This window comes from Balearica regulorum, chromosome 15 (assembly GCF_011004875.1).
Source record: "Balearica regulorum gibbericeps isolate bBalReg1 chromosome 15, bBalReg1.pri, whole genome shotgun sequence".
NCBI classification, from domain to species: domain Eukaryota; kingdom Metazoa; phylum Chordata; class Aves; order Gruiformes; family Gruidae; genus Balearica; species Balearica regulorum.
In genome coordinates, this window is record NC_046198.1 from 201,936 (window position 1) to 229,773 (window position 27,838).

The 27,838-nt window shown below is 41.9% G+C and overlaps 1 protein-coding gene and 1 long non-coding RNA gene across 9 annotated transcripts in view; one reads left to right on the top strand and one right to left on the bottom strand.

Moving 5' to 3' along the window:
• GLYR1 (glyoxylate reductase 1 homolog) lies at positions 1-27,415 on the bottom strand. 8 transcript variants are annotated; one of them, XM_075767893.1, is made up of 17 exons: positions 27,276-27,386; positions 26,243-26,335; positions 25,076-25,112; positions 23,797-23,876; positions 16,100-16,238; positions 15,272-15,514; positions 12,164-12,250; positions 11,154-11,210; positions 10,034-10,084; positions 9,821-9,894; positions 7,901-8,000; positions 6,624-6,734; positions 6,200-6,301; positions 4,945-5,107; positions 4,339-4,518; positions 3,739-3,863; positions 1-3,385 (listed from the first exon to the last, which is right to left on the bottom strand). In XM_075767893.1, the coding sequence occupies exons 5-17, from the start codon at positions 16,184-16,186 to the stop codon at positions 3,311-3,313; spliced, it is 1,455 nt and encodes a 484-aa protein (XP_075624008.1). In that variant the 5' UTR covers positions 16,187-16,238; positions 23,797-23,876; positions 25,076-25,112; positions 26,243-26,335; positions 27,276-27,386; the 3' UTR covers positions 1-3,310. The 8 variants fall into 8 exon arrangements, with proteins under 8 accessions (XP_075624008.1, XP_075624005.1, XP_075624007.1 ...); XM_075767890.1 differs by lacking the exon at positions 26,243-26,335 and having other exon boundaries at positions 6,624-6,716; positions 27,276-27,414; XM_075767892.1 differs by lacking the exon at positions 26,243-26,335 and having other exon boundaries at positions 6,200-6,296; positions 6,622-6,716; positions 27,276-27,414.
• LOC142603950 (uncharacterized) overlaps positions 1-27,838 on the top strand; it is a 221,404-nt gene that overhangs the window by 41,803 nt on the left and 151,763 nt on the right. The window lies entirely within an intron of this gene.

Genomic DNA, 27,838 nt, shown 5'->3' on the forward strand with positions numbered 1-27,838 from the left:
TTGTGTTACCAAGAAAGGTTTTATTCTTTTTGCCAGTAGCTTTGTTAATTGCACAAAAAAAATCTTTTTGTTTTGCCATTTAAACATTTCCACACATCCTATTCTGAATGACAAATGTTAATTAAAAACAAGGCAAAAAAATAAAAATTCACAACCTTAATTAACTATAGGATCTATCATCGAGGAAAAAAGAAACTGCTTTTCTTACAAGCTTTTCACAAGTGTCACATTTTTCTCTTTAAAAAGGAGGGAGTCAAAAAAAAGCAAATTGCTAAAACAGAAATCTTCATAAAAAGGAACTTTACAGAATTGTCAACAATATTAAGACAACATTGACTAGCCAGTTTTATTAGAGCATCTCTCAATCCACAGCTTCCCCCCCTTCTCTCCCCCAAATCTCAGGCCTAGGAACAGATTAAGATCCATGTTCAGAGGCTACAGACATAAATACAAGAATCCGAGTCAGACTGACACAAGCCAATCTCAAACGGCATCTGAAACAGTCCGGTTTTCACCATTTCCATCCCTTCTCCTCACTTCAGAGCTCTCTTGTCTCCTTTTGCTCCTCCCTGGCATTATCTGTGATTGTACAGCTGGCTGGGCAGCACCGCACCCTCCAGCCACTCTACATCCACCTACCTCGCCAGAAAGCTGCAGTCAGACTTTCCCAGGATAAATTACAGTGTTTAACTAGTCTGCACCCACCACTCCCACATAAATAATGATCTCCATTTTGAGAACTACGGTATTTCTGGAAAACAAAACCTGCAGCAGTGAGTTGTGGAGGGAGTGGTTCTCCCTCTCACAAATATGGTTCTTTGAATTCACTATGAAATACACTTCACAGGACTTGAGAGCTCCTTTTGTATTCTCACTCTATCCAGAAGCACCACAAAGTATAAAAGAGGGAGATCCTCCATTACCTTTGCTCAGACGCATTCACCTTCACTCTGACCCAAGAGACCTCCGCAGGAACAGGTCAGGGATGCTGCTGCACTGGCTCAGCACAGTTCTACTCTCACCTGGACTTGAGATAGTTCCTCCCTCTTCTTCCCAAAAGACTTCTTACACTCCAAAACCTGGGGTCTTATCTCCTGCCCCCAAAAACACAATTTCCGCCAGATGCCCTCAACACACAATTCATGTAAGTGATTTCTAACCGCGGCATGTTTAACCAAGGACTTCTGATGCTAATAGCTGGGTTCTTCTGGATGGGGGAAGCGCAACTGTGTCAAAAGCAGGCTAATGGCTGGTTATCCTGGGTAGTTGTATGTGCCTTTAATATGAGTATCTACATGCAGGATGACAGCTGCACTGCCAAAGAAACATGTATGTATAACTAGTATTCTTCACATATACCACTGACAAACAGGCAAAGTGATGTCTAACAGATCTATTACTAGGCGATGTTCACCACAGGACATAATGCATAACACAATATTAGCCCACAAATAATAGTGATCACAGGTGAAATATTCAACAAAGTAACATTTACAGCATTAGGTGTTAGATGTCATGATTCCTAACAAGTATCTGTTTCTTAATAAGGTGCCCCTGAACCATATGCATGTGCTGCACAAAGCAGGATTGGGAAGAAATCCTAACCCACAGGAACATTTTCCTAGACAGCCATTAAGTTCCTAGAGAAATAAGATGGTGGGAGGGGCAGACCTCAAGGATTTAAAGGAACATAGTCTAATATGAATTTGATTTCTTTCCTTTCAGAATCCCAACCCAAGGGAGGAGATTGCACCACTGAGAAGTGATTTTGGCCAATAAAGTTTCTTACTGGCATTCTACTAACTCTCAAATCTAAAATGCAAGAACCCTCCTAAAAGGCTAATACTGAGAACAATTAAAAAAACCCAAACATGCTTTTTGCATTTTCAGAGAGACAGGCATCCTTTGGACTCTGGGTTGCTCTGCAAGAGCATCTCTGCCTTGGCATTTGCAGTTCAAGTCCCACGTTTCTAGACTAAAGGTCAGCAGTGGTCTTAGCTTTCTGTTTTATTTACTAGTCTTTCAGAAGTTGGTATGTAGCCACAAGCAGAGTCACAGGTACAGGGAAAAGTCTCATGCTGCGCTTGTGTTAGACCCAGAGTAGTAACACTAAGAACATGTATGGAAAATCTGACATGTATAAAGATCATTAATCAGTACACAAAATATCCCTGTGAGGTAGGTAATCAGCATCCACCTTTAAAGATGGGCAAACAGGCTAAGAGATACAATGACATGCAAAGACCAGAGACAGCGAGTGGAGAGGAGCTCAGGATCCTCAGTCTCTTGGCTCTGTGATCATTCCTCTTGCCCCTTTCAGACACATCACACTGCTTGTGGCACTGCGACAATCCAAGACACCTCTGTAATTATTAACTACAAGGATAAAAAAATAAAGCAAGTAGTAAAGCAACATAAGCTAAGGCCAGGAGCAAATACAATATCCTTCCCTAAATAAAATATCTCTGGCCCAGTTTTAGGCTGTATGTTTCTCTTGCGGTTTTCTATGCAAACAGGTTGATCTCCAATGCTGTCTGTGGGATGGGCAGCTGTGATTAGCCTTTTAGGAGGCCCATTTACACTGGCATTCTCTCATTTTCAGTAAGGTTTGTGTTCCCTAAGCTATAGTTGTCTGTACAGGGGAAGACATGGATGCAATCTGTTCTTCTTAACAGTACAAGGAATTCCTCCATCAAGGTGCTGGGGAGGTGGGAGTTTAAAAAGAAACAGAATCGAGACAGTGTTGCATGCAACGCCATTACCTCCTGGAACTGCCATTCTCCTCCATGGGAGGTGCTTTGTTCTCTAACAGTGGCCGATTAACAGGAATGCTCCTCACCTTACTTGGGACCAAGGACTTTAGTGATATTCACAGGTAGATGTCATGTATGTCACCTGTCCCCTTGATGCAGGGAGTCCAACACACGCATTATTTCACAGCAAAGGAGAAAAAGGATCATTAGAAACAGCATCTTGGACAAGCATACAAAGAGGAAAATAAAAGCAGCCAAGCAGCAGATTTCTGGCAGGAGTTGCCTCAGAGCTTCTGAACAAGCCGCCACTGTTCTGTTCCATGACTGTCAGTGCATGGCATGGATTTTTCTAATTAGACTGCAACAATCCGAGCCCCCTCCTCCCCCCTTTCTGCCACCAGGGGAAGGCTCACCGCAGCAGCTGCCTCCGTAGCAGATCTCAAAGTCTGTGTATAAAAGGAAATGGAGAGACAGAGATGGACTGGTCCAGAGTTAAAACCCAGTATCATAATAATATTAATCAATAATCATAGTATTAACAGTAAGAACGGTGCAGCCTAGTGGATGTAGGCCCTGTACACTGCAGACATGTCGTTGTCTGATTGGTCCAATGCTTTTGCTCGTTTATACACCTAAAGAGAAATTAGAAAAGGGTCAGTGCCTGCTCTTGTGTGAATCCTTTCCCTAGCAGAAAAATTACTTCGCTGACCACTGTAAACCAGAGAACTCCATAATATGTCAAGTAATTACAGCAGTGCAGATCAGAACACACCAGATCTTGTTGAAGCCATCCGTTTACTGATGTGACATTCTAAGGGCTTCTACAATCAAAACAAGTCCAATTCCATCCTAGTCAAAATATACTTCAATTGCTGTTCCCTTGTCTTAGACATGATGTAATTCTTAAGATTTTTGCCTCTTGTTGACAAACAGCCTACTGAAGAAATGTTGAGTAACACATATCTGAACACTGAACAACTCTTACCTCATTGGCAGCAGCTGCCATAGGAGTTGGGTGGTTGACAGAATCGCCCAGTGCAATAGCTAATCTAAGATCCTTCTGTATGTATTTCAGGTAGAAATCAGGTTTAAAGTTTCCTTGCAAGATATCTGTTGAGAAGAATGCATGCAAAAAAAAAATAAGCATGACAAAAGTAAATCAAGCCAATACTACGAAGGCATGCAATTCAACACCAAACTTCCCTTTCCCATGCTGATCACCAGGAACACTGCTTTTAGCTCTTCTGTTTCTCTCCTATCTTCATCTCGTCACAGAAAAAATCAGCTCAGATTTCTAAGCAGCTTGCCCTCTATTTCACTTATTACCCTGCCCCAGTGAAATCCTCACTGTGAACTCAAGTGCTAAGCAGGCTGTAGACAATGCAGAGCTTGGGATGTATTCTCAGAAGCCCTGGCTATGAAGGGGAAGGAATGGAACTCGGCTCTTCATTTCTAGAATGCTTAAAATACCCAGAATCCCAGGCTGATGAAGATGGAACAGTCATCTTCTCCCGTCTGCCATTATCTGAAATGCTGCTAGGTTGTGGCAAATGTCCTATAATAAAACAACGTAAGAGAACTTTACTTTGGCACTTCTGGTCCAGGAAGATGCTGGCAAGTTGTCCCTGATTGAGGATATCCAGAAGGGTCTGTTGGGACTGGCCAGTCACTTGAGCCAAAGTCAGTCCTTCTGCTATCGTTGCCATGAAGCTGCCTTGGACCATGTTCACAATCAGCATCATCTTGGCAGCGTTGCCTACTTCACCTGGGAGCAAGACATACCATTGGGCATTCCTCCAGAAGAGATACAGCAGCCTTGCTCCCCCATCCCACACAGTATTAACACTACTAGACTCTTCATATCAAGCACTTGGCAGCTCTCCCTTCCCCTGAAAGACTTCAGAAAACTTACCCATTTTCTAAGCACTCAAAGGAAGGGACAAATCATAACAAAGTATGATTAAAAAAAAAAAAGCATTATAGATCCTCCAAAATGAGCCAGTATTAAAAAAAGAAAATTATAGGCTGGAGGCTCTGAAGTTGGCCAAGTTCCAGAAGAGCAGGCCAGTTTCCCATACTGCCCAAGGAGACAAGAAACAGATGACACATATGCCTCTCAGATTCCTTTCTGGAATTCACAGCCCTTGCATTGACTAAGAAACTGCTGTCACACCGTTCGTGTTTCAATTACCTAGAAAAAAAGAGGTCTTCCCCATCGCTTGGAAACAGCTACTGCAGTCCTCATATAAACCCCTGTCACCAGCTGCCAGGATCACAAGCATCCCATCATTAGATAGCTGCTGATTTCCTGAGACCGGTGCTTCCAAAAAGCGACCACCCCGGGACACTATCACCTGGAAAAAGAGCATCTCTGGTTAGCTGTGCACGAACAGCACGCGTTGATGCTGAGTAGGCAGCATAGCAAGAACATTGTTTAGGGCATTCCTGTCCTTGAGGACAGAATTTTAAAGCTGAACAAATAGCTCAGACATACAAACAGGAGAGGAAAGCACTATCATGTGATGTGCTGCATCCTGTAAAGGGTACTCAAGACCAAAAGATGCCCTCACACTCCAGCAACACTTTCCTGCACCCATCACTACTGTGCGTGTTTTAAGCAGCTGAACTTACGTGCTTTTGCCATGGCACCCTGTAATAGTCAAGGAACCAGTGCTGAAGATGTACATGTGGTGTGGGAATCTCAGAAGATTGACTGTTCTTATATTTTCCCCCTTTTCCCCAAAGAGGAAAGGCCTTTGACAGATTACTTCAGCCAGAGGTTTACTAATACATATGACTCCATCCTCCAAATTCATGTTACACACTACTGCATCACCAATATGTCTGCTTAAAACCTCACCCAAACTAGCTCCCCATCCTTGTGCAACAACACAAACTGCCTTTAGGCAGAGGATAACAATCAAGATGCCTAAGAGGAAATCAAAGATACCACATCAGAAATAATCAGAACACTTCTGCAGAAATCCTCTCTATAATCATATTTCTACAGAATGAAACATGAAGGCATTCTTTTTCCCCCAACTAGAACATTTAAAGCAAGCAGATTATGCATTTTATCAATTTAAGGACAGTTATTAATCTAGACAGTGCTTTTTTCTCCAGTTTGCTACAGAATACCAATCTGACTATAAATACTTCTTAAGGGATCAAAATTTGGCTGGCTGTTTGCACTGGTGCCAGCTAACAGCCCTGCCAAATCTACAGGTTTTGCTGTTATTTCCAGAGAACATTTCATCCAGCTTTATTTGTTGGTCAAGATTTGACAGTTGATTTTGTCTTATTTGCCTGGGACTCAAGCATCTCCAAAAGCAGCCAAAAAATCTTCAGAAACATCTTTATTATCAACAGCTTACCACCTGAAGCAACAAAAAATGCAGTACTGCTGCTGAATCACAGACGTTAGAAGCTCAGTTCAATGCGATTACCTGGGCCAACTCTGTAACTGTATCTGCATCCACAGTGGACATATCCACGTAACACTTCCCTGGGCGAATCCCCTGCAACACTCCACTCGGACCAAGCACCAGCTGTGGGGAACAGAAGAGCGGTAAAGCAATAGGGTGTCTGCAAAGAAACTCCAATCCCGCAGGACAGCAGTTCAAGTTAGCCTGGCAATGCAGTAGTAGACTCATCGAGGGGTATCAAAAATCTACCCCCCTGCTCCTGCCCCCTCCGGGATTATTTTTTAAAAAGCATGATTTTTTTAATGGGATATTTATTTTTACATAGCTGCACTGCCCAGCATCTACAATGACCCAGGCTACCATGGTTAGTAGGAATCAGAAACAGCATTCAGTGACTGTATCTTGGAGTCTAGCTGGTGGAGGAAAAATAAGAGCTAATCCTTACATCCTTTGCTGCTTTTGGATCTGATACACAGGCAAAGGTGATGTCACAGGTGGACACAACTTCAGCGGGGGTTCTTCCCAGCCGTGCCCCCTCCTGGATGAACAAATCACACTGCAAAAGTCACAAATCCAAACATAAGAAAAACTAAGTACAGAGCAAATGGGTTCTTTAGCATTTTGCTGAAACAAACTGTTGCTGGACCCAACTCAAAAGGAGTCAGGCATACGAATTACATAGCAACTGGGTTGTCTTCTGTTGGTTTCTACACACACATACACAAGGGGCTCTTTTGCAGCTTTTCTGAAACCCCAAGTGAAGAACTTGAAAAGAAAGACACAGAAAAAGAGAACCTTTAGGTGAAATAAGAGACTGAATGTTAGGGATTTTGGAGGAGAGATGAGGGGAAAAAAAAAAAATCAGTAAGCAGACATAGCAAAAGGTGTTACTGGACAGTAAACAAGAATATGCACAGCTGAGACTGACATGTTTTAGTGGGCTGCTGCTTCAAAATCTTAGCTTCTTCTTACTCTATCCTCTCATACCATCCATGTTTTGCAATTTAAAAAAAAAAAAATAATAATCCCTTTTAACAAAGTAACCACAGTGCCCCTGCCTTTGCTATTTCACAATATCATCTGAGTACCACATCTCCCCCAGCTACCTACTTTTCCTCCTCAACTACAAAGAATAACACCAACTAGAATATAAGTGTAAGGCAATTTTCACTTTGAATACACCTATAAAACCCTTCTCATCCTGTCTTATGACACAGCAGGTTTTCAACAGAACCTTTGTTACTGCAACACAAACAGCACAGTGGATGTGTAGGTGAACGTCAAGCAGCGCATCTTACCACACCACTCTAAGGATCAACTCCCCAGCACTTGGTCTTTTTGTCCAGCTCCATGACACAATGACTTGGCTATTTACATCAGCAGTATTACCAGAGGAACTTTACATTGTATTCCTCAACACATATTCAAGGTTGTAATTTTTCTGGCAACTCTCTCATCTCATACAAAATGGCAATGGAGCAGGAACTGTTCACATAAGAGCGACCATACTAGGACAGACTATAGCTTCATCTAGTCAAAAGTGGCCACCAACAAGCACCTAGGAAATAATAATAGGACAAGGTGGCAAGCATATACTTCTGTTTGTTTGGCATCCTCTCCCAGGCACCACTGACTGGTGACTCCAGGCCTCCCTGAGGTAGAGGTGGCAACTACATGTCCAGAAAAGGTTAAGTATCATCTGTAACTTAAGTACATGCCTACCTTCTCAGCAGTCCGGTTCCAGACAGTGACAGTGTGACCCATCTTCAGTAAGTTGGAGACAATGCCACTTCCCATCAGGCCAAGTCCCAGAAATCCTATCCTGAGGAGAAGAGATAAACATCAATGCAACAGAAAGTAATTGGTGTCAGCCTCTCATGCTCTTGGAAATGAAGAAGAGCAAAGCCTGGAGCATCACCAGCAAAAAAATCCCAAAACCAGGCACGTTCCGCTGTGGCCACAGCTAGAATGGGCAGATACTGAGCTTTAAAAGCAAACTGGTATTTATTTTGCTTACCAAGCATCTCTAACAATTTCCTGAAGAAAGTCTTTAGTCTGATTCAGAAGATTACCTAAATACTAAAGGTTGGGGTGATCTGGGGGCTTTTTTGTTTGTTTGGAGGGTTTTGTTTGTTTGAAGTTTGTTTTATTAAAATTGCTGCTCTCGTGCTTTCTGTTGCCAGCCATTGCCTTATTGAAGATAAAGGGAACATTTAGAGATCAGCAGGTGCTTCTCTAATTAGTCGTCTGATTTTTAAACTGTCACATGTACAATGACTTGCTTATACTATTGAATGATACATTACAATCTTTATTTTAATGAAGCCCAGCAAGGACTACTGGCCTAAGCATCCCGCACAGACCAAAGACATATAGTTCCTGCTCCACAGCTGTGATTTTGGACAGACACAGAAAGAAAGGAAGTAATAGGCCAGTACCATGAGGTCACCATGAGCGACAATACAGTAGGTCCCAGATACCAGCTGCCTTCCCCCATGCCTCCCCACCCCCTCAAAGCTGGCAAGAGTTTTCCTCCCCCCCCTTCAAGAAAAAGACAACACGCTAACAAGTTCCACCCCTACAGTTACCTGCAACTGGAATTTCTTTGCAGTCATTGCTGCAAGGATCCTTTGATACATCATGCAGCTAGCTTCATGCCAAAACCACAGTTCTAGTAGGTTCTGAAGTTTCAATTACACATCTGATGTAAGTTCACAACAAAATCTACCTGACAATTCCCCAGTTAATTCTTCAGAATTAGCCACACTACAGATGCCTTGTGGCTTTCACAAGCCACCAGCACTCTCCCAGCTAGCCGTGCTGGTTAGAGCAAACTAATTTAGACAGGTCAGAGCAAGTCACTATAGGCTCCTTAAACAGCCCAACCAAGGTCCACCTATTTTCAAGTCTCTAAAACAGAGGAGATATTCTTTCTCTCCCAACCCACCTTCCTGAGGGACTGTTTTACCTGAACAGCTTCATTGTTATTTTGGTTCTCCTGGAGTTCAGTTGAGAACTGACATCCCATGAGAACGACCCCAACGGCAAACAGCAAGCTGTGGCCTGAACTCAATTTGAACAGAGCGGAAGTTACAGAGTGAAACAGGAAGCTCAAGTTAGGCTTCTCTCACTCTAGAAAGGAGAAGAGGGACGTTAGAACAAACCAGAAAGCTCACGTGCTACACAGCAAAGCCCTTGTGCTGGGAGAACACGCCTCCCTCTTCCTTGTCTTCTACATGGTCAGGAGAGCAATTAAACAACCCCAGTCAACTGCCAGGCACTACTGGAAAAAGATACCTTTTTATCTTTCTGCCTCATACAGCATTCAGAAATACTGCTGCTTAACGTTCTACAGTATGCCCTACAGGAAAAGGGCAACTGCAGAAAAGCCCTGAATTGCAAACGTATCCAGGCCAGACGTTATTCTGAATTTTCCTACTGTACAGCCCCTGTTTGTTTTCAGCTGCCTCCCTCCCTCCCTGTGCCCCAAATCAGAGTTGCACACAAGGACAGAGGAGATCTGTAGTTAAAGGGAAACGTTAGGTTTATTTATTCTCAGTGACAAGCTGGATAATGGCTGCATGTATGAGCTGGGAAGGAGAAAAAGGAAGGGAAATGGCTGAAGTGCGTTGGAGATCTTACTTTTTGTCTGTAGGCGTGATACTGCCATTGACTGCTGTGCTGTCTGCTGCCTGGATGGAGGTGGATCCTGTTTCCTGGGGGAGCGTCGGGGAGGGAGAGGGGGAAAAAAAATTTTAAAAAAAAATTAAAAAAAAAATAGAGTGTACAGCTCTGGAGGAACTACAAGTCCTCATAACAATAAGGAAAATCCATCAAAACCAAGATTTGCCTTACCTCTTCACAAACCTTCAGCTTCTTTGTGATAGCTTGATAGCAGACAGCTGGCTGTATGGAAAAGACAAAGCATTCAGGGGAAGGACAGTGCCAATTTGCTCTGATGAGCAAACAGACCATCACCTTGCTACACTCACCCACCCACCACCATCTGCAAAGCAGGAAAACTCTCAGGCTTCCCTCAATAGAAAAAAAAAACCAAAAACCTATTGCAACATACTAAGCTCTTCCTTTTCCACCCTGCACCAGCAATTCAGTCTGTCTTCCAGCACAGGTACTGCAAACTCCTTTCTGTAGTTCATATAACAAGCTCCTCTAGAGGCAAGGATCCAGGGCATCCCTACTCTCACATTTGGCCCAAAGAAAACATCTCTAAGACTGCCATAGAGCACCTTGCCTCACATCTATGCTCAGTATGTCAATGTAACTGTGGAAGCAAAACCTTCTTGCTATTATAAGGCACGTGGCTTTCAACAAACATTAAGGTGAAGGCTGCTCCTTCCCATGCTGCCTATTGTGAGCTTGTCTAGATTAAAACTGTTAGCTGCTCTTAATCCTTTTGGCTCTGCCCAGATCCTCAGCTAGATATAAAGCCTTTTTCATTTAATTTGATTTTTCCTTCTCCTCCTGATGTTTGCTGCTGAAGAAGCCTGCAAGGCTTCTGTCTCTCAGGAGATAAATTGGCTATATTTTACATGAAGCTTTTCTGGTCCTGGAAATTCTCCTGCCATATTCAGTTAATTGACCTGCTCATCCAGATGAAGGAACTGGTAGGACAACCAAAGACAATCAGACAACCGGGTTTTTAAACAGAAAAACAACTTTTCCTACCCCTCAATGTTCAATCTACAAAATTTGCTACAACAGATCTGTCAAATTCTGATGCTAGATAATCTTTAATTACTTAAACTATTCACTATACTCAATGCTAAATCATTCTAAACCTTAAGGTTAGGAAGTAACTGAACTATAAGATTGCACGTGAGAATCTAACTGCTGCTAGACCCCAGAGAAGAGAATTACAGGGCTCTTTATGCATACTCCTTGTACTTAGTCCCAGTAAGGGCAGGATGCCAAGCTAAAGAGATCAGCAGAATGATCCTGTCTGCCAAGTGCTCACCTTCTCTGTCTGGCTCAGCAGGAAGTGATGAAAGTGTGGATCACTGTCCTTCACAGGCTACAAAGAGAAAAAGTACAGGCTCAGAAACATTCCTAGAGAGTCAATGAGCAACCACAGCACAATTCCCTTGTTCTCCCAAGCTGCATGAGAACAATAGCTTAAGGTGGAAAATACAAAATGTATCAGCTGTACAAAGCAGCCTGTTTCAATTAAGCAGTTTATATTGTGTTTCATTCTCAAAACCAAAGCCATTCAAGTCAAATTCCTCATTTTTGGACATCTGTAGGACATGTTTGGACATTCTTTGGAAAATCAAAAAAAATCAGAAGCAAGACTAACATGGAAGGAAGCGATCTCATATTCTGCTTCTTCCTCTTCCCAAGGGAATGAGAACCCTTATTTTCCAGCTTTCAAGGAACTCCTTAAAATAGCATTCTGTGAACTGGCTGAAGATTACACCTAGCACTGCCACATGTTAGGCAAACCCATTATAACAGCAACAAGGACTGTAGGCACAGGTTATCTTACCTCCCCGAGGAGCATCATATGCACTAGCCTATAGTCTTGCTGCTCTTACTCTGCTTTACTGATCACTTCTTTATGCAAAAAAATGAAATTTTCCAAAGCTGCTTGTGAGAGAAATCAAATGAAACCATCCCATACAATAGTATCCAGACAGGGAGAAACTATCCACATCATCTCCTCCAGTGCTGGGAAGCCAGTCCCAGAAATACTTTTGAAACAAGAAGTACAAAAATGAGTGCAGCAAGTGAAGTGTGAATCTGCAAATGGTTCCCCAAAGACCAAAAATCTCACTTCCCAGCATTCGCTCTTAATTGCCCAGGATATGGTCTAGCTTTGTCACACTACAGAACAACAAAATGAGAGCATCTTACTTTGTTCATACAAGAAGAAGGGAAGATCTCGCTATTTTACAGCTCAGACAAAAGGTTCTAGATTTGCTTCCACAAACTCAGTTTCTTGATCACATATGTTGTAAAGTTTCTCACCTCACTGACGCTTGGCGGCCATTTAAATCCAGCCACTGTTCCAGTCATCACTCTCTTCACTGTACTTGACTCTGGAATTGTGAGGTCCTGAGGAGATAGAAGGAGGATCAGAAAGAGCTTACAATCTGGCTCAGTGGCTGGCCATGGCATGTTGACTGTATAAGCGCGCACACACATGCAGAGTTTTGAAAAGCACTACAGATGCCTTCCGTTTCACATGCCTTTCCATGAAGAGTTCATATTTAAACACACAGTGTACTACCAACACAAGTGAGGTGAACAAACCATGAACTGCCAAAGGAATTCAACCACAGTTATGGCTTCTGGAGAATCCATTCTTCAGATGTAAGAGGACTCATTGCACTTGTGTAATCATGCAATGAGCAGAGAAGCAAATGAACACACTTGATCCAGCATTTTCCTCTGATGGATGCAAAAAGCTAAGCAAATGGTGAAGAACTTCACCACAGTCGGAGGTCTGAACTCTTCTAATACTCCACTGTCATAAAAGAGTAGCCTGCTTGTTAACAGTAGAACCTTCAAAACATGAGGGTGATAGTCACATCTGCTCAAGTTTACAGAATCCATGAGACAGAAACTGATATGTGGACTGTCCCATTTGCTCAACAGGCCCTGATTTGTAATGTCATGATAGTACTTAACGCATCAGGGGTTTTTTTTTCACTGCTGAGCAGATTAAAATTTATCTTTCTTATTTCTCCAAAATATACAGGTTAAAATAGGTCTTTATGCTACAGTTCACAGACATGTGCTATAGACATACAGGTCTTTATGCTATGTGAAGAGAATGTGCAGGACTTCTGCATAGTATGTGTTATCTTCTTGAAATGAGGGTTCAGAAATGGAATCACATTATCTCTCCTCCAAAATTACTTCCTGAAATTGCACAATACACCTTAATGTCCACACAGAACCACAAGAGCAGAGCATTGTAAGAGCAAGATTCCTGGAGGTAACCCAGATTGATGCAACTGTTTCATCATTTAGCAGGGACAATTTAGACATCAGTCTCCAGCCTTAAAGTGTCATTTCAATCTAGGGAGAGCCTTGCACACTAAAATTGTCTCAGAGACCACACTGCTGTTTCAACTGGTAAAGCATGGATGAAACCTGCCCTGATACCTATGAAGTCATGTTGGTCCTTTAAAAAATACTCATATAACCTTAAAAATGAGAGTACTTGAATGATCATGTATGCCTACAGAGCATTTCTAGATAAGAGCACATGTCAGCAACAACTGGATCCTTGAATTTTGTGCATCCTTATTACCTGGAAAGGCAGAATTGGGACTCTGATAGGGCAAAAACTTCCAAATCCCAACACTGCAGTAATTCAGGACAATGACATCAATGTTTTCTACCCCAGGGCGAAGAATTTGGGGAAATTATGAGAACCAGGCAAGAAGACAACAAGTTTTTAAAGATGTTTCACAGGCTGAAAAATAGTATTAAGGCAGTACTGTTATATTTGCATGGCAATTTCTTTAATTGTCAGTACATTACTTTCCAGAAGCTAAAAGGCTACTTTCCTACATTAGCCAGCTTATTTTCATGGCCAGAATTTATCACACAGCTTGCCACCTCTTCCTGATAAGCTGTTGAAAACCACTCCATTTGCAATTTGCCAATAAAATAATTTCTACCACCACAATTAACTCAAAGCACTCTGATGCTAATACATTGCATGCTTAGGTTTTACTGCGTCAGCACGATCAGAATTCTCCCAGCTATTAGTTCTGATCAATTTTGGAATGAATCTAGCTCAAAGACACAAAAGCATTTTGCAAGTAGAAAAAAAAAAAGGTCCCATGACTTATTGTAACAGAAATATGTGAAGATACAACATGCTCATAGCAAGACACTTTGAAAGGTGAAAGTATGTTGCCCGTAAAGTGTTTTCCTGCATCAGTCACAAGTTCTGTAATTATTAGTAAGAGTTTACAAATATTCATCCATTCCTCTCCTCCTCCAACTCCCCCCAAAAGGAGAAACTGATGGGCTCAGTTGTACAGTCTGATTTGACAAGAGCTGGCTCTAAAAAAAAAAAGCCAGCATTTCCTTCATAGCTCATATCTGAGATGATCAGCTTCATTTTACTACATCAAGAAAGAGTTTCCTTCCCCAGACAAACTGGCTGTTCAACCAGTGAAGGCCAATCCATTCACGGTTTTGGAGATCAAAGACTACCATTTTGATTTGCATCCTGAAGTGCACTGAAAGCAAAGACTGTGAAGCACAGCATAACATGATCCCTTTGTGGCACAGGCAAACAAGCAGGCTGCCGCATGGTGGATCAGTTGAAGTCTCCCAGTGGTCTTCAAGTGTAGTCTCCGATGGAGCATTTGCGTTACAACAATCCACTGAAATAATTATCCATTTGGAAAAGGAAGATCTGGACCACAACAGTGAGTTCCACAATAAATAAAAAGGCTGGAACTCTAGATGAGGGTATACAAAGTATTGGTGGCTACTGTCACTGCCACAGCATGCAGAAACAACAGGGAATTAATGGGGATAAAACAATAATGCTCCAAGGTTGGACCTTTATAATGGAGGATAGAAATATATCCTATAGCATAGAAGCTGAAATGAATACAATTAATTCTTCTGGTGGATTACCCAGGCTACAAGAGTTTCTTCTTTAAGTCCTAGCCCTTAAGAATACCCCACCCTCTGCAAGTACTGAGGGTGAAGTTGAATGACTACTAATCACTTAATCATACAAAGCAGATGAGATGGGAGAAGTCAGAAATCAGATGAAGACCCACATCTCTTCACTAATCCTTCCCACACAAACTGGACTTGAAGGATGGCAAGATGAAAGGTGGACTCTCGTGATACAGCTCTCAAAGATATGAATAGAGCCACTCAAAATAACTAACTGGTAAAAAATTACAGGAAGAGTCAACAACATGCTTGCCAAAGGTATCAGGCAGCCAAATGATCTAGAAGTAGTAACATGAAACAGCTTAAAAAAACTTGATACTGAACTGACTCTTCCTGCTGGCCTGTTAGTCAAGGTGCCAGTCAACCCTAGAGTCCATCTCCAAAGTCCACAGGGCACTGGCGGACATGCACAACACAAACCTTCTCATCCTTGGGTGGACGCCCCCGCTTTCGGGGGCTCTGATCCTGGGCTCTTTTCAAAGGTGATTTTGATCCTCTCTCTGACGATACAGAAGAGACCCTCTTTTTTCCTTCCCCTGTGCCCTTCTTCAACTTCCCTTCAGACAAACTGGCTTTGCGTTTCTCTTCACCAGCAGATTGCTTGCCTCTTTCTTCACTGGAATTACGGCGATTCTTCTCTTCATTGGAGTTATGGGAAGACGCCTGAGAGATTACAGAATAGAAGATGGTAAGGAAAGAAGAGAAGAGCTGGAATGATTTTCATGCAAAACCAAGGATGTGAAGGACCCTGTGCTGATCACTACCAAGCAAAATAACAGCACAGTAACTTGAATACTAGGTATTTGTTAGCCCTTTGAAGTCAGTGAGTGAAGTTCCTGGTTAGTTCTCCTGCAAAAACACATCGGTTTAAGTAAGCAAGTAACAGAACAGGCCACTTCAAGACTTGCTGGGAGCGTGTGCACGTATATGCACTTCCAATATACTAAAGACAAGACTAGTAGATATCAAATTCTAGCCCAAGACTTAAGACTGGTTTAGCAAATCACCATAAGCAGATCGAACAGCCTCTTCGGTTTCTCCATCAGTTTAACAACACTTTTTCCCACCAAACAAGATTGAATGGGGAAGAAGAGAGGATAGAGGGGAAAAAAAAAACAACAAAGGAATGAAAACAAATTCCCCCCTCAACTTGCCAGAGGCAACAAACTCCTTTACATAAAAATGCAAGTGACCATCATTCATGCCAAGACTTGTTTTGATGCACACAGTAAAAAAGAACCCACTCACCTGGTCCTTGCCTTTGGTTTTTCTAAGAAACTCCTCTACAGCATCCACAGCTTGCTGGAAGCGCTTACCCTTGTTAATCTTTATCATTTCCTCTTTGTGAGGGTGATAAGGCTTCAGCTGCTCCACTTTGATCCAAGCACTAAAACAAACAAAAGTTAGTTAGTTAGTTGTATTCTCCAAACGGTAACTTTCTCAACCATCCCACTTTTAGAAACACACAGATACACTTTTTTTTTTCCTCTCCAGAGCAACTGATGATAGCAGCCTAAACTCATTTGCTTTCTACAACCTGAAGGGCTAAGATTTCTGCATTCACTGAGAACTTTCTTCTGGTACTTTTACTTGGTTTCCCTCTCAAGTTTTATATCCTCTCATGCTTTGCTCTAAGCGTTTTTCATACTCTCTATCAGCAAGACACCTTGTGTATGTGATCATAGATACTTGTTTAGAACAAAGACGGTCTAGTAACTGCTCTTGTAACACCAGGAGGAACACCCACAATCACATGCCTCCACATAAGGTAGCCATTAATATAAATCTGCTTGAGAGGCTGTTGAAAGTGAAGGCCACATAACAATTCTAAGCCATCAATCCCTTGTTCAAACATACTGTGCACACACAAGTGTCTGCAAAACCTGGAGAAAAAAACCCAAACTATGTATCTCACAATAGAGCTGACCACAAATAAAGTGGTCAGCTTTTTTTTTAAAGCAAAAATGCCACAGTTCATTGCTGAACATATTTCTGATGTACCTTGATATTCTGCATAAAAACAACATTTCACTTTCGAGGAAGCAGAACTGTGTTCTTCTCTGTTGATATTTTAAGATAAACTGGTAGTAGCAGAGTATTAACCTGACAGTAGTCCTATGAGGACACTCAAAATGTTTCCCTGTTTCCATTGCTGATAAATAGGACTTGACATTTTCCAAATGGTTAAGTGGTCAAGTACAGGGTGACAACTCCACTTTCCTTCAGGGTGACAAGCTCTTCTGCCACTCCTTCACTGTGGCTTAGGGGAATGCCTTTGTTTTCAACATTCCTTGTGGCTCTCACAGAGATTAGACTACGTTCCTCTCTCCCCAAATTCAAGCCCAGGCTTATCAGCCAAACTTACAAAGCCATTTCCATTTTACTGAAAACAGACCTGTATAAGTTTTACAAAAGCTCTTCCTGAGCTAGAATGGCCAACAGTGCTTCTTAGCGTACAGTAGCCCAGCACACAGTAAAAACCAGTCAAATTGATCTTCTCTGGTCCCAAAACATCTCTATGTTACAAACATTGACTAGCCATTATAGGTTTTGAATATTCTCCAGTGCAATCCAGTTCCTGAAAGCAGATGAAGCAGTTTAATGGCCACCTTTTCAGACACGTCATACAGCTAAACTGAACATAAAAGGTGAAAATAATAATAATTATTATTATTAATAATAATGATGCTTTGCTGGATCTTGCTTATACTCTCTTCACAAAGTAGTAAAGCCCAGTAAAGTCTTTAAAACTTCATGGAGATCTTTCTCTTCACTGGCATTAGTCATTATTTGTAGTCAGGAATCAACTTGCTTAAGGTAGACCAAAACTTTTTGCATTGCATTTGGAGAGATGAAGCTTCCTGCTAGAACTGACTGTTAAAAATGCGAGCATCCTTTCCACACTGCCAGTATAGCCTCCATCATGATTCCACCATAGCCTGGAAGCAGAACCTAGTACTCTTTTACACACAGAGATGAATCCTTTTGCTTAGTTTACATAGTAACTAACAACATAATATAATGAGTCAAATCATTACTTTCAGACTAGACCCTGCTGTCCAGCAGCCATTCAGAGAATCCCTCCTAGCTGCCCAGACATTATAGTGAAACATATCTTAAAATTCTCTTATACTGTAAAGCTCTTCTGTGTGGCACTCAGTGCCAAAGAAAGGATCTCTAGGTACTAGACAATACTACCTCATGAGAAGCCCTTCCATTATGTATATAGAGAAAACAAATTTTTGGAGTGTGTTATAATAAAGTATGTTAAACGTTGCTGCCAGATTTGAATTTCTAAATAAAAACAACTTTTTTTTCTGCATCAAGGCATTCTCTTAGGTTTCTGCACATCCTATTCCTCCTCACCACACCTCATTAGGTTCCTTTCTTGTTACTTTTCCTTTGGTAAGGAGAAAGTCCTGAAGCACAAAGCTTTGTGGCTCCTGGCTTCAAAGATGTATCTTGGCACTTGTGATCCCCCAGGACAAAGAGCTAGAGATCTCAAAGACAAACTAGTAAGTGAAAATACAGTCTTAAATGCTGCCTCAGGGTATAAAATATAAAATAAAATATAAAACAAATTGGTCTTTTCCAGTTTTATTCTTTGTGTGTCACCTACCTGGACAACCTTCTATAAGATACAAACATGTCTTTTGACACCACGTGTCCATAAAGCATTTGCATGCAATGTTTCAAACACTTGAAAATGAAAGAACTTTCCACCAAACAAAACCATTCAAGTTTATACACAAGATCTCTCTCTGTTAAGCAGTAACCTCAAAGCCAATGAAGGCCAATATTTAGATAAGAGGTCTCTAGGATGTAACATATAAAAGGAACTACTCTTTCTCTCCTGACTCAGCAATTAATTAATGCCTTAGAAAAGCATTAATGACATTACATTACTGAAGATGTCATATTTGAGATGAAATTGTATTCATACTGCTGTACAGAGTCAGCTGGTATTTGTAAAGAATGGGCTAAATGGAAAGTGAAAAGATGTAAAAAACATAAGTAATGGGTTTCTCTGCTCATTTCTCTATATCCTTCCTCATCCTCCAAAAGACCATTCTTATAAAACTACTACTCATGTAAAATCCATGTCAAATTCATGAACTATAATAAAAAATTAGAATGCCTGTAAAGCAGAGGCAAGTACAAATGTGACCTGGAGCTGCATGGAAAGCAGTGGCACAGAAGAAATGCGACCAGGTATCAGATTCAAATCCATGATATGAGTTTAGCACAGGCAAGGAGACCTTAGACCCTCCCAACTTTCTAGCCACTTTCTTCCAGTCTAAAGATACCTATTCCTAATGATAAATTGGAGAAATGTAAGCAGAGGAATAGCCACAAATACCCACTTTACAGTTAGGGATGGAAAACAGTGGCACTGTATCTCCAAATTTCTATTACTTACTACAGTCAGGAGAAAAAAAATTCATAGTTTTACACTGTAGCAGTTTAGATGCCCACACTAAATGCTAACACATCCAATTTTGAAAGTCAAAAGAAAACTGCTTGGTTATTTACAAGCCCAGTGTGTGTCAGCACACAACAGAAATCAAGATGGGTTTCCTGCTGTTAAAAGGGATGCCCCAATATTCATCAGTAAAATAACTCAAACAGCTGAACTCTGGAATTTGAAATGTAAACTTCTTAATGGAAAAAAAAGTACAAAAATGACCACACTAAATGAGAATAAATGTCCACACAGCTAAAAGGAAGGCGTACTTAGCAAAAGAAAACAAGCAGCAGGGCAATACTGAAAGAAATTCTAAGTATTAGATTTTTCAAATTTGTGCAATTAAAAAAAATTTCAGACTACATCCAAAGATAACAGAGGTAGAAAAGTTTTGACTGTAGTAATTTTCAGCTATGGCACCCTGCCTGCAGAGATGTCTAACAACATTCCAGCTGGCTCTGTGATACAGCAGTCTGGCTACATCAACATAGAGCTCTGCATGGGATAATTTGCCTAACTGAGAAAGACCAGCAGTGTAAGCTAACCCCCTCTGTCAGCTTAGCTATACCCTCCCGCTCCTCAGACTGCAAAAAGTACCATGTCCAACAACTGGCAAACTTTAAGCAAGTGTTTTCTGATGTCAGGACCTGAAAGAACATTTTAGAAAGACTACATCCAGCAATTTCTCTCTCCTTGAAAACCAGGGAGAACAGTGGCAGAAGAAGAGGGTAAGTGTTTGCATCAAACAGGACATGGAGGACGGGAAGGCAATGGGTGCTGTGCTAAAATCACTGTGCCTGATTGAAATAGGCTGCAGATTATTATACTTATCTCGGATTGCAAGCTTCCTCCAATTTTTCCTTAACATATCAAGACAGGAAGTGCCCCTTGACCCCATCACATTTAGTGAGACTATTTAGTTTTGTCCTGATGCTTCAGAAAGGTGCTACGAGTACGAATGGACTGCTCCAGCTTCCTATTAAGACTTTGATATACATGCCTTGCAAGACCATTTGGCTGTTACAGAATATCTAAGGGGGGAGGAAGGTGGGATGTGGGGTGCATGTGTGTGTTTGTACACACATCTCTGTTGACTGCAGGACTCTCCCTAGTACTTCTATGAAACACAGCAGAACAATACCTTCAAAACAATGATTTTTTTTGTTTTGACAATGTCATAATGAATTCCCAAGCAGGCCATGAAACCCAAGAATATTTTGAACTGGATGAAGCACACCAAGAAAGAATCGTAGGCTATGGGCCTGCCAATCTATTAATTCTAAATACTGAAAGCAATAAACACACATATACGGCAATGTGTAAGTTCTTACATTGCAGTACCTGACTACTGGAATGATCTACAAAAATTTCCTGTAACGAGACCATAGCTTAGGAAACAAAAGGGGATCTTAAAAACCATCTGAAAAGCACAGTTAGAAAAACAGGGAAGAAGTCAATGTTCCACTGCTATTTAGAAAGACTAAATTAAAATTGTCATTTATACTCCCATCATTGGATGTTGTTACATGCTTGCCAGGTCTCTGGGCAGGAATAAACTCTTCTTGATTTTAGATGAAGAATCCTTTTAATGTGACTTACTCTGAGAAGAGACACTCAGAAAAAGAACTTCTAGGCAGACTAGAAAAATCTCCTTATCAATTTGGAGAACAAGTTAATAAGAGACATTACATGAGTACATGCACCACAATTAACGTAATCACTTAGAATAGGACAAGGGTGTTATATTACTGCTAAGAACATCAAGGTGGCTTTCACTGTGGTAAAGGTGTACTTCACAATTTAAACAAATAAGCAAATTCTTCTTCCATGGGTAGAGAATCTTTACCTCCCGGAAAACCTATTACTTTGAAAGTGACAGAAGAAACTAACTCCACCAACACAATAAACATAAGGAGCACAGAAGCTCAGTATAAACTCTCTCAAAAGCCAAGTCTTAGAGCACAGTCTGAATGTATTTTTATGTCTTCGGCCAAAACTACTCACAGCCTTCTACTTAATGTATTTCCTTAGTCACTACAGCATTGTACTGGGCCACTAAGTACTAGTATTCAATTCACAGCACAGAAGAAAATGCATTTTTCTTACCTGTATCCTGAACTATTCGGGATTTCACAAATAACAAAAACCTATTTATACACTACACCAAAACCACTTCCAAACTCATCAGTATGTTTTTATTCACCCATCCACTCTGTTCAGATGCATGCATACCAGTTCTTACTTCTAAGCAGCTTTCTCCTTAATCTTTGCTATGGCAAACTGGAGCCGCATAAGTAAGGAGGAAACAATTTTTACTTGGCCTGAAACAGTGGCATGTCTGGCCACAGCAGTCACCTGGGAATCCTCAGGAAAAAAAAGTAAGACTATGAAGTCTGAGATTGCCTACCCATCAACAAACTGGCTGGCAACCACCCTCAGACGTTTGTGAGAGGGATTCTACCCAGCAAGTAGCATCATCTTCAACTTACATACACTGGACAACAGGCAAATAGCTTTATATCCAGATCCTCACCTGTTAAACCTTGACAAAGCAAGGCAATAATAGAAGAGCCATAAAAAAGGATCAGTGGTATCGTAATGTCACCTCACAAACTTGAAAGTGGCAGAAAGAGCGAAGTGCTAGAAAACAGAAGCAACCTGCACCAGCATATCGGTATGAGTAATCGTACTCATCACACCACGGACAACAGTCAGTGATGGAGCTTTGTATCCTCCTATTCATCATGCTGCTCATTACGTAGTGACATTTTGTCAGCTACATATTTCCACTTACTGTTTGTACACACCTAGAAAAAATATTTGCAAAACACATTAGTTTACTTGTACAAAATAAGTAAAGGGATTTTCTTTTCATGCTCACATTTTAAGTGAAATAATTTAAATTTTTCCTGATCTGGTTCCTTTATGATGCTCAAAGATAAGGATTTTCTCAAGCAGCACACTGGTTAGAACGGCACAGTTCTAACCAGTACACTCTTAAAGTTCCAAGTCAGGACAGAACAGGCACACAAGCTTCTCTCTCTTCCGTCTATTATTTTAAAAGAAGAACAAAGGGGACAGTATTTATTTCTATTTAATTTTCAGGTAGGGTATATGCCAGTCAAAGCAAAAAAAATTCTAAACCATGATTATCTAGCAGGAAATTATTAAGTTTCACAAGCTGGAGATGGAGGGGAGGTGGAGAGACACGACAACGACCACGCTACCTTACTGTGCTGGACGACTGGCTTTTCCCTAGCCAGAGCTCTAGAATCACATAATAAATGCCGATTATTTTGCAGCTCTGAACTCTTAATTTGCAATCATGCTACTAATCTCAGCTACAGTACTCCAGACATATGACCACTTTTTCCAAACTTGTCTTAATACAAAACATCTCTGTATTTGTCAATATTGTGAAAAACAAGAATCAACAACAAACAATAAGGACAGAAATCATCAATCTCCTCAACTTTTAGAACTTGATTAGTTCAAATAACCATGTTTAACACCACCACCACCAACAGCCACTCTCTGCCCTCAAATCAACTTTCACCTGCCTTACATTACTAGAGATCCAACAAACATTCCTATTTGTATGCAGCATTCACTTCTACTCCATCAAGTTCAGACCTCAGGTCTAAATCAGGAAAATGATGTTTAAGTATCGAGCAAAAATAATTCAGCATTCGAAAATAATTTCCTTAAGAAATATCCACTAAATGGTCTCAGTTCTTGTTACCTTTTTTTCCAAAAAGTAAAGGGTTATCTAGTCTTCTGCAGATATTTGTAATTTTCTCCTGTATTGCATGACTTAATGCAAAATAGCAGAAAATAAAAGGAAAAACTGAAAAATCATCAAAATAATTTTCAGTTTCATGAAATACTCAAGTTCTTAGGTTTTGGTTCTTTTTTCTTTTCTCCAGTTTGTAAGTATCTAAGTCTAAGACAACTATGATTTTGCACACCTGTTTAGAATGAATAAATTCTGCCTTGCAAAAGGTAGTCTACAACAGTTTTGGCTTTCCTATACTGTAAAGTCCTCCCAAAGCACAGCAAGAATGTTTTCAGTCACCAGGTATGACAGTATATTCTTTTACAAATGTCAAGTATGTAGCTGTTTTATTCTTCTGGCAGAAAAACAAATGCCTACTCTTAGCTGTACCTTTCTCGTACATGGTTACACGCCAAGTCTAACCCAGTCACATCGCATCTACTCCCCTAAAAATGGCAAGCTACCAAGAACTTTCTTTCACAGTGGCAACTAAAATCCTAACGTGATTGAGCATGTAAGTCTTTACAGTCTTCATACATCCACATGAACTGCTATAGCATGCAATAATAGTTGAATTTCTTTGTGCGTAGATCAAAGACAATCCTTTGCAAAGCTACACTGCACTGCATTAAGTATTTTCTTCCACGAAAGATCCCTAGTATATGGCACAGTATTTTCACTAGATGAAAACAAGCAGGTACATACTGATCTTCTGTTCCAAAAAACTTCACAAAGAAGCACTTTTTTCCACGAGGTTTCTTCAGATCTTTAGGTGGATTAACAATCTGAAGGTGATTAGAAGTGAAAGTTAAAAAGCACATAATGAAAAATTATACTCTGTGATTTTACTGTCATGTGTTACAGCTATTATTTTTTTTTTAATCTGACTAGGAAGAGAACTTGAATCTGTTGTAACAAGTAAGATGTAACCCATTTATTTCCTTAGATATGGGTATGCTGCAGCAGAGTGAAAAAGTACCCAAACTCCACTATACATCACTACACTCTTAGTGAGGTTTTCTTCTCCCTATCCCCAACAGATAAGCTAGCGATCTTTTTTAAAATTTAGAAAGCCAAATGGCATTAATGAAAGTTTGTTCCACTTAGGTATCTTTTAAAATTTACATTTAAAAGCTTTGTCTTTACTCCCAGAATCAATTGCTTATAAAGTTTAAAATATTAGTAAAGAGAAAAGCTGTCATTCAGTTACACAGGTGACATCTGAAAGACTGTAGGGGAGCCTGGACTTAACTTGATCCAATAACCAAATATTTACGGTTGTCAGCCATGTTGACAACACTTTTCCCTGCCACACTGTTATCTCAGCATGCTTAGTCCTCATACCTATACCAAAAATAAACCCAAAGTTCTTCCAGAGAAGTAGAAAGAAGAATAAAAATGGCACATGTAATTCAACTATTTTTTTTACTCTTTTTGGCCTTTCATCAGAAAAAAACCCCAACCAAGCCAGAAGAGAAAGTTTAACTACTCCCCTACCCCCAGAATTATTACTAAAAAACATAGCTCTAAACCAGAATCTTGAGAAGCCAGACTCTTTAATTCTATTATTTAACACAGTGCACTTAACTAATTTATTATGGGAGGAAAGAAACCTGTCTTGTAGAAAGTGATAGGGATTAAATAACTAAATTTGGGAAACACGGTCAGTTCCAGAGATGGATGAACTGCTCTCTGTTGCTTTTCACTCCATCTGAACTAACAGCTGCTAGTGAAAGGCTGAACTTCTAGATCAAATACAGCCCTAAACTGATTGACAGTTTACATTTGTGGGGTATGTATTTTAAAAAACACCAAAACAAAACAACAAACAAACCAATATTAATCTTCAACTGAAATGCTTTCAGGCAAAGCTTTCTCTGTGCAGAAGGAAAAAGCAAAACAAAAAAACCCCAAAAAAACTAAGAAAGCAACAATAAATTTAAAAAAAGAAAAAAGAAAAAAGAAAAAACCAACCAAACCTCACCTTTCCTGGCCATGGAGGATACCGGCCCAGCTTCCCCCTAGAGAAAAAAGAAAATATTAGGCACAAAAGAAAAACACAACTATCCCATGTCTACCTTTTTGCATTATGTCATTTTTCATATTAAGAGACTTACAACTTATAGTCAAAACCTACCGTGAAAGGTAAGACACACAGTTGACACACAAGCATTATATTGTTAGATTCCTGCGCCTATACTAAGCCTCTAACACTCTGCATGAATTCACTCAACTACCAGAATTTAAGTGAACAGCAACAGCATAGCTACTGCCTGGAAGATACAGTGCTATAGTACTTACTACTCTTGTAAAACTTGATATTTCCTCACAAGGAACTGAAAAAAGTATTGATGCCGGCAAACCAAAGTTCAGGTTGGTAACTTATACCCATCTGGACAGAACAGTCTAGTGACTAGAGTAGCCCCTGATCTCCAGCTCAGAGAGCTGAGGTTCTCAGAAGTTCTCAAAGAAAAGCATTAATGGCAGGATCCCCTGAACAGGTGTTCCATTATCACTTTCTTCAGGTGCCCGCCACCACAGTAAGATGTGCTAAAGATATAAAAGAACCATAAGAAAGGCAGATAAGTTTACTTCCTGCACTTGCAATGTTTCCATTATGAAAAACTACACAAAACTATTTCTTCACAGAGAGGAAGCGACATTAGTCTTAGCCCTCAGCATGGGTGGCTTTATTGTTATCTTGCCCTTGTCACTTACTCAGGCTGCAGTCCTCTCACAAAACCTTATCAGTCATTGTCTTGTAAGAGACTGGCAAAGAACCTGTGGAGCCCACCAGCTCCTGAACCAAAAATTCTCAGCAAGCGACACCGCAGACCCCCCCGAGATGGCAATGCTACACAAACAATTCGGTAGCGATGGTAAGGCAGGAACACTGCCAAGAACTCTAACCATGTCTCATATTCGATGCTTCCATTCTTGTACTGAACAAGACATTCATCAAAGCCTTTCATACATTACTGTCTTATTGTTACAGTTCTTCTGTGATTGCTCTAGGGATAGTACCTGTCTAGGTTGTCATACACAAAACTAAAGCAGGATAATCTGCATTCCAACACTGAGAGCAGTGCATTCCCCAAATCCTCATTTGAAAAAAAAAAAAATTTGCTAAAAGGAACCAATCTTTACTTACTTTGCTATATAAATTAGACAACTTCACAGCACTGTCAATTTTTCGGATGAGAAACTGTAGTTGTCACAGCCTGGAGCATGCGCTTCTTTTTATCTGGGATATAAATATAAATGCTTGCACTTGCGTGTTGGGGATTAGCTATTTCTTGCAAGACCTAGCAGGACACTCTAGCCTATCAAGTACAGTACAGCCTATGCACTTAAAAATCAGCACTTACAGGGCTTGATGGAATCCCCTCAGTTCTCCTGATCAGGAAATACAAAATCACAGCTATTTGAGGGTAAAACTGGAGCGACAAGGGGAAATGGCTTCTGCGAACTTCAACAGGGACATCCTTAACTGCAAAAAACCCACTGTTTTCCCAGACTGTTGTGTTGCTTCATTAAAACACTGCCAAGAAATGGTATCGTTGCTCTCCCTAAACACCTACTAACTTATTACGTCCCTTCTCACCTCCCTTGGGAGGAGACGGTGTTTCCAACCGAGCCCCGCAACGACTGCCCCTCTGTCCCGCTCCCCTCACCCCCCTCCATCTTACACAGGTTCTTTTACGCGCCACCTCCCGTTAGCCTCCGGTGCCGGCCCGCCTAAGAGCCGAGCCTGCCTCCCCTCGGCCTGCTCCAGCCCAGTCCCGCGGCCCCAGATCGCCTCCCGCCGCCGCCCCCCCCGCCCCTCCTCCCAACGCCCCCGAGGGACGGCGGCGGCGGCGAGACCCACCGCCCGGGCCGCGGCCCCCGCGGCCGCCAGCCCTTCCAAGCCCCTCCCTCCCCGCAGCCGCACCTTGGAGTCCCCCACAGCTGCCGGGTGACAGCGCTCGGCTCGGCCCGTCTCAGCTCGCGCCGCGCTGCGCTCCCCCGGGCCGGGCACAGCCCCGCCGCCGCCCCGCCTGCACCTCCGCTGCCACAGGCGGAGCCTCAGCCTCGTTCCGCAAGAGGTGTCTGCCCCGCCGTCCACCGCCACCCGCCCGTCGCCCGCCGCCGCCTCGCTCTGCTCTGCTCTGCCCCGCCACCGCCCGGCCTGCCCCGCCACTCACCACACCAGGTCTCCGAGCCTCAGACTTACGGCCGCCATCTTACCGACAGAGCCACCAGCCGCACCGCGCAAGGCCTGCCGGGACAGGACGGCACCCGCCGCGGGGGGGGGGAGGAGGGACAGCGGGGATTGGGGCAGCCCCCGTCACGTGGGCGGGCGGACTGTCACCGGCCGCTCCCTCGAGGCATGACTGCGGCTGCGGCGCCGATTGGACGTGCGGTGTCGTGATGACGTCGGGCTCGCGCGGGGCGGGGGGCCGGCCCGGGGCGGCAGAGCGGGGCCTACCCCTACCGCTACCCTACCCCGGGCCCCTCACCGGTTTGCCCTGCCCACCAGTGGCTCAGGAGGAGCCGTCAAGCAGGAGAACTTTGTGCTGAGCACATCGGGGTAAGTGGTCGCGTCGGTCAGTGGCTGCTGCTCTGCCAGACCGCTCCAGTGGGGGAGCGGGGGTGTTTGTGCCAGGGTTTCCCTCAGTAGCAAAGGGCGCTGATCCCTGAGCGTCTGCAGCACCCCCAGAGTAAAGGGGTTTTCTTTAATGTGAGATTTCACCTTCAGGAAAACCAA